The following is a 13,701-nucleotide window of genomic DNA, read 5'->3' as shown; positions in this document are numbered from 1 at the left end:
GAATCAATGTCCCATGGTTACCAACAGACAATTGTATATACCAAGTTCTATAAAGACACTCAAGGTATTTGTTGTGTGGTTACTAGATCAAACATTTTTGAGAGTACATAAATGAAAGATAAATAAATTATGAAAGATAAATAATCAAATTATGAAAGCTGCTAGAAAGTTTCTATGACTGTCTCTTTTCTTCCCCTCCACAAAAGAATCCTTGCAATGAGCAGGTATATTGCACATATAAATTAAACACAAAATCCCCTCCTAAAACTGTTTTACAGCCTTTATTTCTAAGACATCATACTATTTTTTTTTAATTTGTAATATGGGTTTTATCATTTTTACAAGAAAACAAAATATTTTAAGTACTAGTTCAGGTAAAAACTTATCATATAACAGGAGCTTTTCTCTGCAGCTGGGTTATCAACATCAGAGGATGAAATATTTGTAATAAAAAGAAATGAATAGTATTCTGAAGAAGAAATGCTTTCTAGCCTCTGTTATTATATTTATTCTCAAAATACCTCTTATGCATTAAGTTACATAAAGAGGCCTTGCTCTAGAGGCTATGATTTCTACCTTTTTCTACTCCCCAGTATTTTCAAAAGTTAAAAATAATTTACCTTATTTTAAAAACAAGTCAATGGAAATAACATACTTATCAGATTTCCTTTTGCATCCCTGAGAGGGGCACCACCTCCGCCTTTTCCCCAAGGATTATATGTTCTCATTTCAGCTTCTAATTTAGCTTCATATTCTTCTTTTTCTTCACGTTCTTTCTTCCTTCTTTCTTCTCTTTCCCGAATCTTGACAACATAAAATGTATTTAAAATAAATGCTGACAAGTATTTTGACACAAGAGGTTAGTAATACCAGATGTTATTTAAAAAACAAAACAAAACTGGGTTTTTAACACACACACACACACACACACACACACTTACACATTTTGTTTTTTTTTTCCAGTATGCTCCCCTACAAAGGTTAAAACCACAAATATATGTAATACTCAATGTAAAAATATTTTAGACCAGGTGTGGTGGCTCATGCCTGTAGAGGCCGAGGTGGGCAGATCACTTAAGGCAAAAAGTTCGAGACCAGCCTGGCCTACATGGCGAAACCCTGTCTCTATTAAAAATACAAACATTAGCTGGGTGTGGTGGCACACACCTGTAATCCCAGCTACTTGGGTGGCTGAGGCAGAAGAATCGCTTGAACCCAGGAGGCAGAGGTTGTAGTGAGCCAGGATCGTGCCACGGCACTTCAGCTTAGGCAACAATAAGCAAAATGCTGTCTCTAAATAAATAATATTAAAAATAAAAATACTTCAGTGGCTGGAATACATAGCCCCTGTTCCTCTATATACCATCAAATGCCTTTCTAGCTACTCAGGCTACTTCAGACTTAACCAACTCGTCTTCCCCTCCCCCAGTGTCTACCTGAGCCATTCTCTCTCTAACCCTGACAGTTTCATGGGACCATCAGATCTCCCTAAGTTCCTTTTTCATCTATCCTTTCAAGGGGAATGCCCAGCCACAAAGTGAACCCTTAACCTTACCAGGCCTACTTTCCCTAGGTAAACTCTATTCCCAGAATTTAGAGGTTGGGGGATCAATGCTCTCTGGGGAATGCTCCGCAACTTTAAACAGGAGCATACCTCATTTTACTGTGCTGCACTTTATTGTGCTTTGCAGACACTGCATTGTTTACAAATTGAAGGTTTGTGGCAACCCTGCATTGAGGAAGTCTATTGGTAACATTTTTCCAACAGCATGGACTAACTTCATGGCTGTGTCACATTCTGGTAATTCCCACAATATTTCAAACTTTTTTTTTTTTTTTTTTTTTTTTTGGTTTTTGAGATGGAGTCTCACTCTGTCACCCAGGTTAGAGTGCAGCGGCACGATCTTGGCTCACTGCAACCTCCATTTCCCAGGTTCAAGTGATTCTCCTGCCACAGCCTCCCAAGTAGCTGGGATTACAGGCATGTGCCACCATGCCTGGCTAACTTTTTGTATTTAAAGTAGAGACAGGGTTTCACAGTGTTAGCCAGGCTGGTCTCAATCTCCTGACCTGTGATCCACCCACCTCGGCTTCCCAAAGTGCTAAGATTACAGGAATGAGCCACCATGCCTGGCCACTTTTTCATATCTGTTATGGTGATCTGCAATTGGTGATCTTTGGTGTTGCTATTATAATTGTTTTGGGGCACCATGAATCACATACACATAAAATGGTGAACTTAATGAATAAATGTCATGTGTATCCTGACTATTCTACCAATCAGCCATTCCCGTCTCTTTCCCTCTCCTTGGATCTCCCTTTTCCCTGATAGAATATTGAAATTAGGCCAATTAATAACACAACAATGGCATGCAAGTGTTCAATGGAATGAAAGGGTCACATCTCTAATTTTAAATCAAAAACTAGAAATGATTAAGCTTGCTGAATGCATATAATAGGCTGAAAGTTAAGCTTCTTTTGCTAAATAAACACTTTGACAAGTTGTAAATGTACAGGAAAAATTCTTGAAGGAAATTAAAAATGCTACTCCAGTAAACACATGAATGATAAGAAAGTGAAACAGCTTTATTGCTGTTATAGAGAAAGTTTTAGTGGTCAGATAGAAGATCAAACCAGCCCAGCATTCCCGTAAGCCAAAGCCTAATCCAAAGCAAGGCCCTAACTTTCTTCAATCCTATGAAGGCTGACAGAAGTGAGGAAGCTGCAGAAGTGAACCTGGAAGTTAGCAGAGGTTGGTTCATGAAGTTGAGGGAAAGCTGTCATCTCTGTAACATAAAAGTACAGCATGGGCCAGGCACAGTGACTAACGCCTGTAATCTCAATACTTTGGGAGGCTGAGGTGGGCAGATCACTTGAGTTCAGGAGTTCGAGACAGCCTGACCAACATGGCAAAACCCCACCTATACTAGAAATACAAACAAACAAACAAAATTAGCTGGGCATTGTGGTAGGCGCCTGTAGTCCCAGCTACCCCGGAGGCTGAGGCAAGAGAATCATTTGAATCAGGGAGGCAGAAGTTGCAGTGAGCCAAGATCACACCATTGCATTCCAGCCTAAGCTGGGTGACAGAGACTTTGTCTCGGGGAAAAAAAAAAAAGAAAAAAAAGTGCAACATGACGAAGGAAGTGCTGATGGAGAAGCTACAGCAAGTTACCCATAAGATCCAGCTCAGACATTCAATAGATACAAAACACCCTTGTATTAAAAGACTTTCATAGCCAGGAAAGAGAAGTCAATGTCTGGCTTCAAGCTTCAAAGGACAGGCTCTCTCATTAGGACCTAATGCAGCTGGTGACTTTAAGTTGAAACCAATGCTGATGTAACATTCTGAAAATCTTACGACCCTTAAGAATGGTGCTGGCTGGGCGCAGTGGCTCACGCCTATAATCCCAGCACTTTGGGAGGCCAAGGCAAGTGGATCACAAGGTCAAGAGATCAAGACCATCCTGGTCAACAAGATGAAACCCCGTCTCTACTAAAAATACAAAAATTAGCTGGGCATGGTGGTGTGTGCCTGTAGTCCCAGCTACTCGGGAGGCTGAGACAGGAGAATTACTTGAACCCAGGAGGTGGAGGTTTCGGTGAGCCGATATCGTGCCATTGCACTCCAGTCTGGGTAACAACAGCGAAACTCCATCTCAAAAAAAAAAAAAAAAAAAAAAAAAGAATGGTGCTAAATCTACTCTGCCTGTGCTCTAGAAAGGAAACAAAGCCTGTTTTGCCACACAACTGTTTCAAAACGGTTTACTGAGTATTTTAAGCCCACTGTTCAGACTTGCTACTAAACCAAAAAGAGATTCCTTTCAAAATATGACCACTCACTGACAATGCACCTAGTCAACCAAGAGCTCTGATGGAGATATAAAAGATTAACATTGTTGCCATACTTGCTAATACAACATCCATTCTGCAGCCCATAACTCATGGAGTAATTTTGACACTGAATTCTTACTGTTCAGTAAATGTTTCAGACAGTAATTCCTGTGATGGATCTGGGAAAGGTAAACTGAAAGCCCCCTGGAGAGCATTTACCATTCCAGATGCCAAGAACATTTGTGAGTCATGGGAGGAAGTCAAAATATCAACAGTATCAGAATTTGAAAGAAGTTGACTCCAACCCTCATGGATGACTTTGAGGAATTCAAGACTTCAGTGGTAGAAGTAACTGCAGATGTGGAAGAAATACCAAGAGAACTGGAATCAGAAGTGAGGCGAGAAGATTTGACCAAATTATTGCAATCTCATGATAAAATTTTAATGGATAAGGAGTTGCTTCTTACGAATGAGCAAAGAAAGTGGTTTCTTGAGATGGAGTCTTCTCTTGGTGAAGATGCTGTGAACATTGCTGAGATGAAAACAAAGGATTTAGAAATATTACATAAACTAAGCATCAGCAGGGTTTTGAGAGGACTGACTCCAAACTTTGAAAGAAGTTTTACTGTGGATAAAATGGTATAAAACAGCATCAAATCCTATAGGGAAATCTTTCGTGAATGGAGGAGTTAACTGATGCAGCAAACTTCACTGTTGCTTTATTTTCAGAAATTACCATAGCCACCCAATCTTCAGCAACTGCCACCCTGATCAGTCAGTAGCCATCAATATTGAGGCAAGACTCTCCACCAGCAAAAAGATTATGACTTGCTAAATTTTTTTTAGCAATAAAGTATTTTCAAATTATGTATCTTCCTTTTTTAGAAATATATTTCACCTTAATAGATCATAGTATAATATAAAGATAACTTCTACATGCACTGGGAAACCAAAAAATTCATGTGACTCATGTCTTTGTGATATTTGCTTTATTGTAGTGGTCTGGAACCAAACCAGCAATATTTCTGAGGTATGCCTATAAAGCTGTATTAAGCACTAAAAACAAATGCATTCTTATCATCACTAAGTATAAGCACAGGGTTGTTCTGTAGAGACATATGGATAGGCAACAAACAAATGTTTACATTTTGGAAAGTTACTTTTGAACTCATAATCATATGCATGATAAATTTAAGCAAACTTTTGCTCCAGCACAGCCAAAGAAGTCATCACACACATCAACTAGACCCCTAGAGTTGAAAAATCTAGTTTTGTCAGTAGTGTTTTTAATATGCTTAATACAAAAACAGACTCTCAATTTAAAATTGTCTTATTTGTAGAATCCTAGCATACAAAAAATATAATTCTGTAACTTTAAAAATCTTTCTTTCAAGAAAGTCACCCATGTAAACGTTGAACAAAAGTATTTTTAAAAGAAATCCGGCCGGGCACGGTGGATCACGCCTGTAATCCCAGCACTTTGGGAGGCTAAGGCAGGTGGATCACAAGGTCAAGAGATCGAGACCATCCTGGTCAACATGGTGAAACCCCGTCTCTACTAAAAATACAAAAATTTAGCTGGGCATGGTGGCACGTGCCTGTAATCCCAGCTACTCAGGAGGCTGAGGCAGGAGAATTGCCTGAACCCAGGAGGTGGAGGTTGCGGTGAGCCGAGATCACGCCATTGTACTCCAGCCTGGGTAACAAGAGTGAAACTCCATCTCAAAAAAAAAAGAAAAAAAGAAAAAAAAGAAATCCAAGTGCAATTCCATAGAAAAGTACCTAAGTTAGAGTCCTAAGGCCCTCTCAGAAGGTAAGGGAATTCCTACAAAGAATCCCACACATTTGATAATTACTATTAAATTCTCTTCAAATATTACAAACTACAAAAGAACCCATTATCCTCCTCTGTATACATGAACTACTTCCTGTATTCCCTATTTTGGTTTATAGCCTCATTATTCTCCTAGGAAACATCTTTAAAACCCTCTGTTATTTCTCATTCCCTATACCCAAGTCCTGTCAATGAAACCTGAGAATTGTTTCATAGATGTCTTCCCCAGCATCCCCATCTGGTTCAGGGCTTCATCACCTCCTAACTGGACTACCTACTAAAAAATTTCTCTGCCACGTCTCTTTCCAATTGTACAAATCAACCAATTATCTTCCTAAAAAATATATGCTCAAAGCAAAACCAATCCTTTCATTCTTTTCTTAAAATTCCTTCGTTGGCTGTCCGTAACCAGATGAAACTGAAAACCCCTTATTAGCTAGTCCTTCACAATCTAACAGAACAATCTAATTCTCCAGCCCCTTCTTCCACACCAATTCCATTCTTTGTATACACCAGCAACTTCTAACGTATTGACTACACAACATGCAGCTCAAATATCAAGTAATGTGTGAAGTTCTTCCAACTGCCCCAGGCAATTATTTTCCCTACCCTATGCTTCCAACAGCATTTTAATGTAACCACTTCAAAACTTAGCATTTTGAATTATAATTAACTGGGTTTTTCCCCCTTCCCTGCCATACTCTGAGTTCTAAGGAACCACTGTGTTAACACTTAAGATGTTCAACAGTAAATGAGTAAATGAATCAATACCTGCTGCTGCAAAGCCTCCTGGTAAGACTGAAGTGACTGTTTGGAAGGTTTCAGTTTATCTTCAAAAATCAGTCCTGAATTTATCACTTGATCACTTGCAATTTTCAGTTCATTCTGTCCAACCGTATTCCTACATCAAACATACAATAAATAATTTAAATCCATCTATGAAAAGGCAAGAAGAAAATGCAACTGTTTCTTGAAATAGCATGGCATATAAATACATTTAAAAAATACAGAAGGATATTTCTCTATAGGCCAAAGAGGAATCCTTAAGTAAGTAACCCCTTTCTCAGCTCTCCTTTCTGCCTTTGCTTTGACAATTCTTGCAACTTTCAAATTTACCACTTCTATTTTTTGACCTACGAAATAGTTACACAGGAGTCAAAAATGTTTGTGCTAATTTAATAGCACACATATGACTTAGGCAGTTTCCTCAACATACAGAAATAATACAGTCAAAGTCACTCAAGTAACACAATAACTAATGATTCATTTTTAAATGATTTACTAATAAAATTACTTCTTAGCCATCTCAAGAATAAAACAATATAATTGCAGGAAAAAGTCTCAAAATTAAAATTTTTGAAAAACTCACAAGGAAACATAAGAAAAAAATTTAAACATATTGTTGTTATATAAATCACAAGCAATAAAGTACTATTTTTTTGTTTTTTTTTGAGACAGGGTTCTACTTCGTCACCCAGGCTAGAGTGAAGTGGCACCATCATAGCTCACTCAGCCTTCATCTCCTGGAACAATGCAGTCGTTCCACCTTAGCCTTTCAAGTAGCTGGGGCTATAGGTACACATCACCACACCTGGTTCACTTTTTTATTTTTAGTAGAGACAAGGTCTTTCTACATTGCCCAGGCTGGTCTTGAACTCCTAAGCTCAAGTGATCTTCCTGCCTGCGCCTCCCAAAGTGCTGGGATTATAGGCGTGAGTCACTGCACCCAGCCAACATAACACATGTTTAAGTACAGGAATACACGAACTTTGAAGACAATAAAACGTTTTAGAAATCCAAATTATAAAAGGTGAATTGAAATACTGATTTCATAACTTTTTGTTTTGAGATGGAGTTTCACCCTTGTCACCCAGACTGGAGTGCAATGGTGCAATCTTCACTCACTGGAACCTCCACCTCCAGGTTTCAAGCAATTCTCCTGTCTCAGCCTCCCGAGCAGCTGGGACTACAGATGCCCACCAACACGCCCAGCTAATTTTTTAGTAGAGACAGAGTTTCGCCACATGGCCAGGCTGGCCTCAAGTCATTCACCCACCTTGGCCTCCCAAAGTGCTGGGATTACAAGCATGAGCCACCATGCCCAGCCTGATTTTATAATTTAAAAAAAATCCTTCTCTTCTCCAAAAACCATCACTGCTTTAAAAAATGAGTTTCATTGTGTACTTACCCTTTCTAACTTGCTTACAATCTTTTATTAGAATAAACAAGTATGTTTGTATATATTGTCACATTGGATTATGAATGGGTAAAAGGAAAGGTGAGGTAAACCACATCAAATATTTTCTAACTGATCTTATACTTTTTCAGAGCAGGGGTGCTCTTTTTGTGTAAATGAATAAATAAGTTTGAGAGGGTCTATGTGAGTAAACTCCTTCTCTCAAAATATACTGTTTATATAAGGTAGACAGATTCTCTCAGTATCTATTTCACTCATGATCCCTCCTGTCTGTATCACCCACATACTCACAGATCCAAATTCTTAGCCTTTATCTATCAACTCCTTCCTGGCTCCCACCAAAAAAGGAGTTTAAGGATTTATATAGTCAAATCAGGATGGGAGAAAGGAAAGGATAGGGGTATTAAGTACAGTCATCCCTTGGTATATCTGAGGGATTATTTCCAGGACTCTCTGCCTATATCAAAATCAGAATATATTCAAGTCCCAAAGTGAGTCCTATGGAACTCCCATATAGGAAAAGTAGGCCCTCCACATACATGAGTTTCACAACCCACAAATACTGTACTTTCTATTGCAGTTGATTGAAAAAAATCCACATGTAGGTGGACCCATACAGTTTAAACCCGTGTTATCAAGGGTCAACTGTATACAATTAAATGATTTTCAGTAAATTTATAGAGTTGTGCAACCATCACCATAATCCAGTTTTAGAACATCTTTACAACCCAAACATATCCTTCATGCCCATATGCAACAATCCCAACTCAAACCCCAGCCCCAGGCAATTATTAAGTAAGTAGCCTGCTTTCTGTCTTTACAGATTTGGACATTTTATATAAATGGAACCAATATAGTATGTATAGATTCATTTAGCATAACCATTTATAAGGTTCATCCATATTATATCAGTAGTTCATTACTTTTTATTGCTGAATAGTACTTTACTGAATGAATACAACACATATTGTTTATCCATTCACTCACTGATGGACACTTGAATTGTTTCCACTTTTTGACTATTAACAATAATGTAGCTATAAACATTCACCTCCAAGTCTTTGCATGTATATGTATTTTTATTTCTTTTGATTATATGTCTAGGAATGGAACTGTAGTATCATATATTCTTTTTAAGAAACTGCCACTTCCTGCAACTGCTTTTTATATATTGATTTTATAATCAGTAATTCTGTGAAAACTTTCATATTTCTAATATTTTAATCATATATTCTTTTGCAAATAACATCAGTTTTCCTTCCTCCTTGTACCTGTCTTCCTTCCTTCCTTTCTCTTATTTTTGACCTTGATTAAATTATTAAGTCCTGTGAAAAAACAGTGATAGAATCTCAAAAGGAATGTTTTAAATCTATCATCATTAAATAAAATATATGATGTAAGTTTTTCATGTTTATAGACTCCCTTCTAACCTATTACATTTTTAATCACTAGTGAATAAACTATTTTAATTTTTGTCTATTGGGATATATCATATAGCTTTCTTCTTTATTCTGTTAACATGGTAGATTACAGTAACTGATTTTATTGATTTACAGTAAATGATTATATCTAATACCAATTAGCTCCTAGTATTCAGACATCATCCTAAACACTTTACATATTTTAATCATTCAATCACCAGAAAAAAACCCTGTGAGTTGATACCATTATTACCCCAATTAACAGACAAGGAATAGAAGAATATACCTCAAGCTAATGAATGGTAAAACTAGTATTCAAACCAAGGCAATCAAGCTACAAAGTCCATGCTCTTAATTGATATACTCTACTACATTTAGTCATCCTATATTAGACAGTAATTCCAATTCAAGATAAATAATCCTTCTCTATATTTTGAGGTTCAGTTTTAGGACTGTGCCTGTGCTAATAAGTATAACTAGCTTGTAATTTTCCATTTCATACTGACCTTATCAGGTTTAATTATCAAGATTATGACAGTCTCATAATAGTGACCGGAGAATATTCCTTTGTTCCATACTCTGCATTAGTTTGTATAAGACTGGATTGGCTGGGCATGGTGGCTCACACCTGTAATCCCAGCACTTTGGGAGGCCAGGGCAAGTGGATCACCTGAGGTCAGGAGTTCGAGACCAGCCCGGCCAACATGGTGAAACCCCATCTCTACTAAAAATAAAAAAAATTAGCCAGGTGTGGTGGCACGTGCCTATAGTCCCAGCTACTCAGGAGGCTGAGGCAGGGAAACTGCTTGAACCCGGGAGGCGGAGGTTGCAGAGAGCAGAGATCGTGCCATCGCACTCCAGCATGGCGACAGAGCGGGAGACTGTCTCAAAAAAAAAAAAAAACCAAACAGCAACAACAACAAACCACAGGGAGGAGAAGAATCTAAGTTCCACAGTTGCTACACTCTGTTTCTTAAATGTTCAGTTTTCCAAAACAAATTATGGTACTTGCAAAGAAATAGAGAATGGTGAGCTATACATAGGGAGGAAAAAAGAAGTCAACAGAAACATTCACAGAGAAATTACATACCTTGTATTCAATCAACGAAGATTTTTATTCAGTTATTAGAAATATGTTGAAAGAACTAAAAAAACTATGTCTAAATAATTAAAGTGGCCGGGTACAGGGGGTCATGCCTGTAATCTCAGCACTCTGAGAGGCCAAGGTAGGCGGATCACCTGAGATCAGGAGCTGGAGATCAGCCTAACATGGCAAAACCCTGTCTCTACTAAAAATAAAAAATTACCCAGGCGTGTTGGCACATGCCTATAATCCCAGCTACTCAGGAGGCTGAAGCAGGAGAACTGCTTGAACCTGGGAGGTAGAGGCTACAGTGAACTGAGATCGAGACACTGCACTCTAGCCTGGGCAATAAGAGCACAACTCCATCTCAAAAAAAAAGAAAGAAAAGAAAAAAAAAAGAATTAAATTGTGAGAACAATGTTTACCAAATAAAATTAACAACAAAGCAATTGAAATTACTTTTAAAAAAAAACAAAAATGATAGAGCTGAAGAAATGTAACTGAGAAGAAAAGGGAGCCAACAGTACATTTGAGCAGACAGAAGAAACTATCAGTGAACTTGAAGACAGGTTAACTGAGATTACCTAGTCGAGAATAGAAAAAGACTGAAGAAAAATGAACAGAGATCCTGTGGGACATCATCAAGTGTACCAATCGGAGTCTCAGAGAAGAAACAGAAAAATGGACACAAAGAATATTGGAAAAAATAATGGGCAAAAATTTTGCAAATTTGATGAAAAATATTAATCTACAAATCCAATAAGCTCATCAAACTCCACGTAAGAAAAACTCAGAGGGATCTGCACCTATATAGCCAAACTGCTTAAAGATAAAGACAAAGAAAATCCTGAAAGCAAGAGAATAACCATTCATCACATATAAGGAATCTTTAGTAAGATTAACAGCTTATCAGAAAAAAAGGTTTGCAAATGCCATACTGTGTTGAAAGATAAAGAATGCCAGCCAATACAATTCCACATCATCAAAATTATCCTTCAAAAATGAAAGCTAAATTAAGACATTATTAAATAAAATTCAGAGAATAAATCACTGAGATCTGCTCTGTAAGAACACTGAAGGGAGCCCTTCAAAAATAAAGAACACTTGACAGCAGCTGAAGTAAGCACAAACATATAAAGAGCACCAGTAAAGATAAGTACATGGGCAAATACAGAAGATATTACAGATGTAAAGACATTTGTAACTTTATTCTTCTCTATTCAATTTAAAAGACAACTATGGCTGGGCACAGTGGCTCATATCTATAATCCTAGCACTTTGGGAGACCAAGGTAGTTTGAGGTCAGGAGTTCATGACCAGCCTGGGATACATAGAGAGATGCCTGTCTCTATAAAAAATTTTAAAAATAAAAACTTAGCTGGGCATAGTGGGAATAGTAGCTACTTGGAAGTCTGAGGTGGGAGGATCCCTTGAGCTCAGGAGTCTGAGGCTATGATAATGCCACTGCACTCCAGCCTGGGCGATAGAACAAGTTGCTATCTCCAAAACAAAACCAAAAAAGTTTTTTTGCTTTTTTTTTTTTTTTTTTTTAATTAGCTGGACATCAGTGGTGTGCATCTGTAGTCCTAACCACTCAGGAGGCTAAGGAGGGGAGACCGTTGGAGTCCAGGAGTTCAAGGCTGCAGTGGGCTATGATCACGCCACTGCACTCCAGCCTGTGCAACAGAGTGAGATCCTGTCTCAAAAAATAAATTAACGGCTGGGCTCAGTGGCTTAAGCTTATAATTAGAGCACTTTGGGAGGCCGAGGCGGGCAGATCACAAGATCAGGAGTTCGAGACCAGCCTGACCAACATGGTAAAATCCAGCCTCTACTAAAAACTACAAAAATTAGCCGGGTGTGGTGGTGCAAGCCTGTAGTCCCAGCTACTCAGGAGGCTGGTGCAAGAGAATCACTTGAACCTGGGAGGAAGAGGCTGCAGTGAGTCAAGATCAAGCCATTATCCAGCCCAGGCAACAAAGCAAGACTTCATCTAAAGAAAATTAATTAATAAAAGACAACTGCATAAGGCAATAATTGTAAAACTGTGTTGAGACTTAAATGTATAAAAGTGTAAATTATATGACAACAATAGCATCAAACAGAAGAAAAGCAATGACATTATATTAGAGAAAAGGTTTGTGTACCATTGAAATTAAGTTGCTATTAATCTAAGCTCATTTTAAATTATTAATTTTAATCTGTAGGGAAACTACAAAAGAACTCAAAATTATGCAAAAAGCAACAAAGAAATCAAGATTGAATGCTATTAAATATTTAACATGAAAGAAGCTAACAGGCTGGCCCACGATGGCTCATGCCTGTAATCCCAGCACTTTGGGAGGCTGAGGCAGGTGGATCACTTGAGCCAGAACTTTGAGACCAGCCTGGGAAACATGGCAAAATCCCATTTCTACTAACAATACAAATATGAGCCAGGCATGGTGGCATGTGCTTGTAGTTCCAGCTCCTTGGGAGGTTGGAGTGGAAGGAGTGCTTGAGACTAGAAGTTTAAGGCTGCAGTGAGCTGTGATCACAACACTGCACTCCAGCCTGGGCAACAGAATAAGACCTTGTCTCCCCGCCCAAAAAAAAGAACAAAGAAGGTAGTAATAAGGGAAGATTACAGAAATAAAAAGACATAAGGCATATAGAAAAAAATTGCAAAATGGCGAACATAAAAACCAGGAAGTAACTGCATTCTGTCTACATAGAGACATCCTTTAGATTCAAAGACACAAAAAAATTGAGGGTAAATATGAAAAATCATACACCATGCAAACAGTCCTGAAAGAGAACCAGAACAGCAACATGTATATTAGAACTAAAAATATTTTATGACAAAAACTGTTAGAGACAGAGAAGAATCTTTGCTACTAATAAAAGGGTCAAACCCTCAATAAGACACAATTATAAATATATGCATATAAAGAGAGACCTAAGAGATGAAACAAAACTGATAGAATTGAAGAGAAAAATAGACAACTCAAGAATAATAGTTGAAGTCCAGGTGTGGTATCTCATGCCTGTATTCCTAGTACTTTGGGAGGCTCAGGGGAGAGGATTGCTTGAGGCTAGGAGTTCAAGATCGCCCTGGGCAACACAGGGAGACCCTGTTTCTACAAAAAATAAATTAGGTGCAGTGGCACATGGCTGTAGTCCTAGCTGCTCAGGAGGCTGGGGTAGGAGGACTGCTTAAGCCTGGGAGGTTGAAGCTACTGCAAACTATGGTCTCACAACTGTACTCCAGCATGGGTGACAGAGCAAGGCTGTGTGTATACACACACACACACACACACACACACACACCAGTTGGAGATTTCAGTAGTTC

General features: G+C 38.2%; 1 protein-coding gene across 26 annotated transcripts in view; it reads right to left on the bottom strand.

The window, feature by feature from the left end:
- CSPP1 (centrosome and spindle pole associated protein 1) overlaps positions 1–13,701 on the bottom strand; it is a 148,417-nt gene that overhangs the window by 64,840 nt on the left and 69,876 nt on the right. For all 26 annotated transcript variants that reach the window (XM_078352583.1, XM_078352591.1, XM_078352594.1 and 23 more), the window contains 2 exons: positions 6,440–6,569; positions 656–803 (listed from right to left, as the gene is read on the bottom strand). In XM_078352583.1, coding sequence (XP_078208709.1) covers positions 656–803; positions 6,440–6,569 — 278 coding nt within the window. The remainder of the gene's footprint in view (positions 1–655; positions 804–6,439; positions 6,570–13,701) is intronic.

The sequence above is a fragment of the Callithrix jacchus genome, chromosome 16, assembly GCF_049354715.1.
Source record: "Callithrix jacchus isolate 240 chromosome 16, calJac240_pri, whole genome shotgun sequence".
NCBI lineage: Eukaryota > Metazoa > Chordata > Mammalia > Primates > Cebidae > Callithrix > Callithrix jacchus.
The sequence above is the reverse complement of the archived record's forward strand: the minus strand, read 5'-3'. Positions and strand labels throughout refer to the sequence as shown.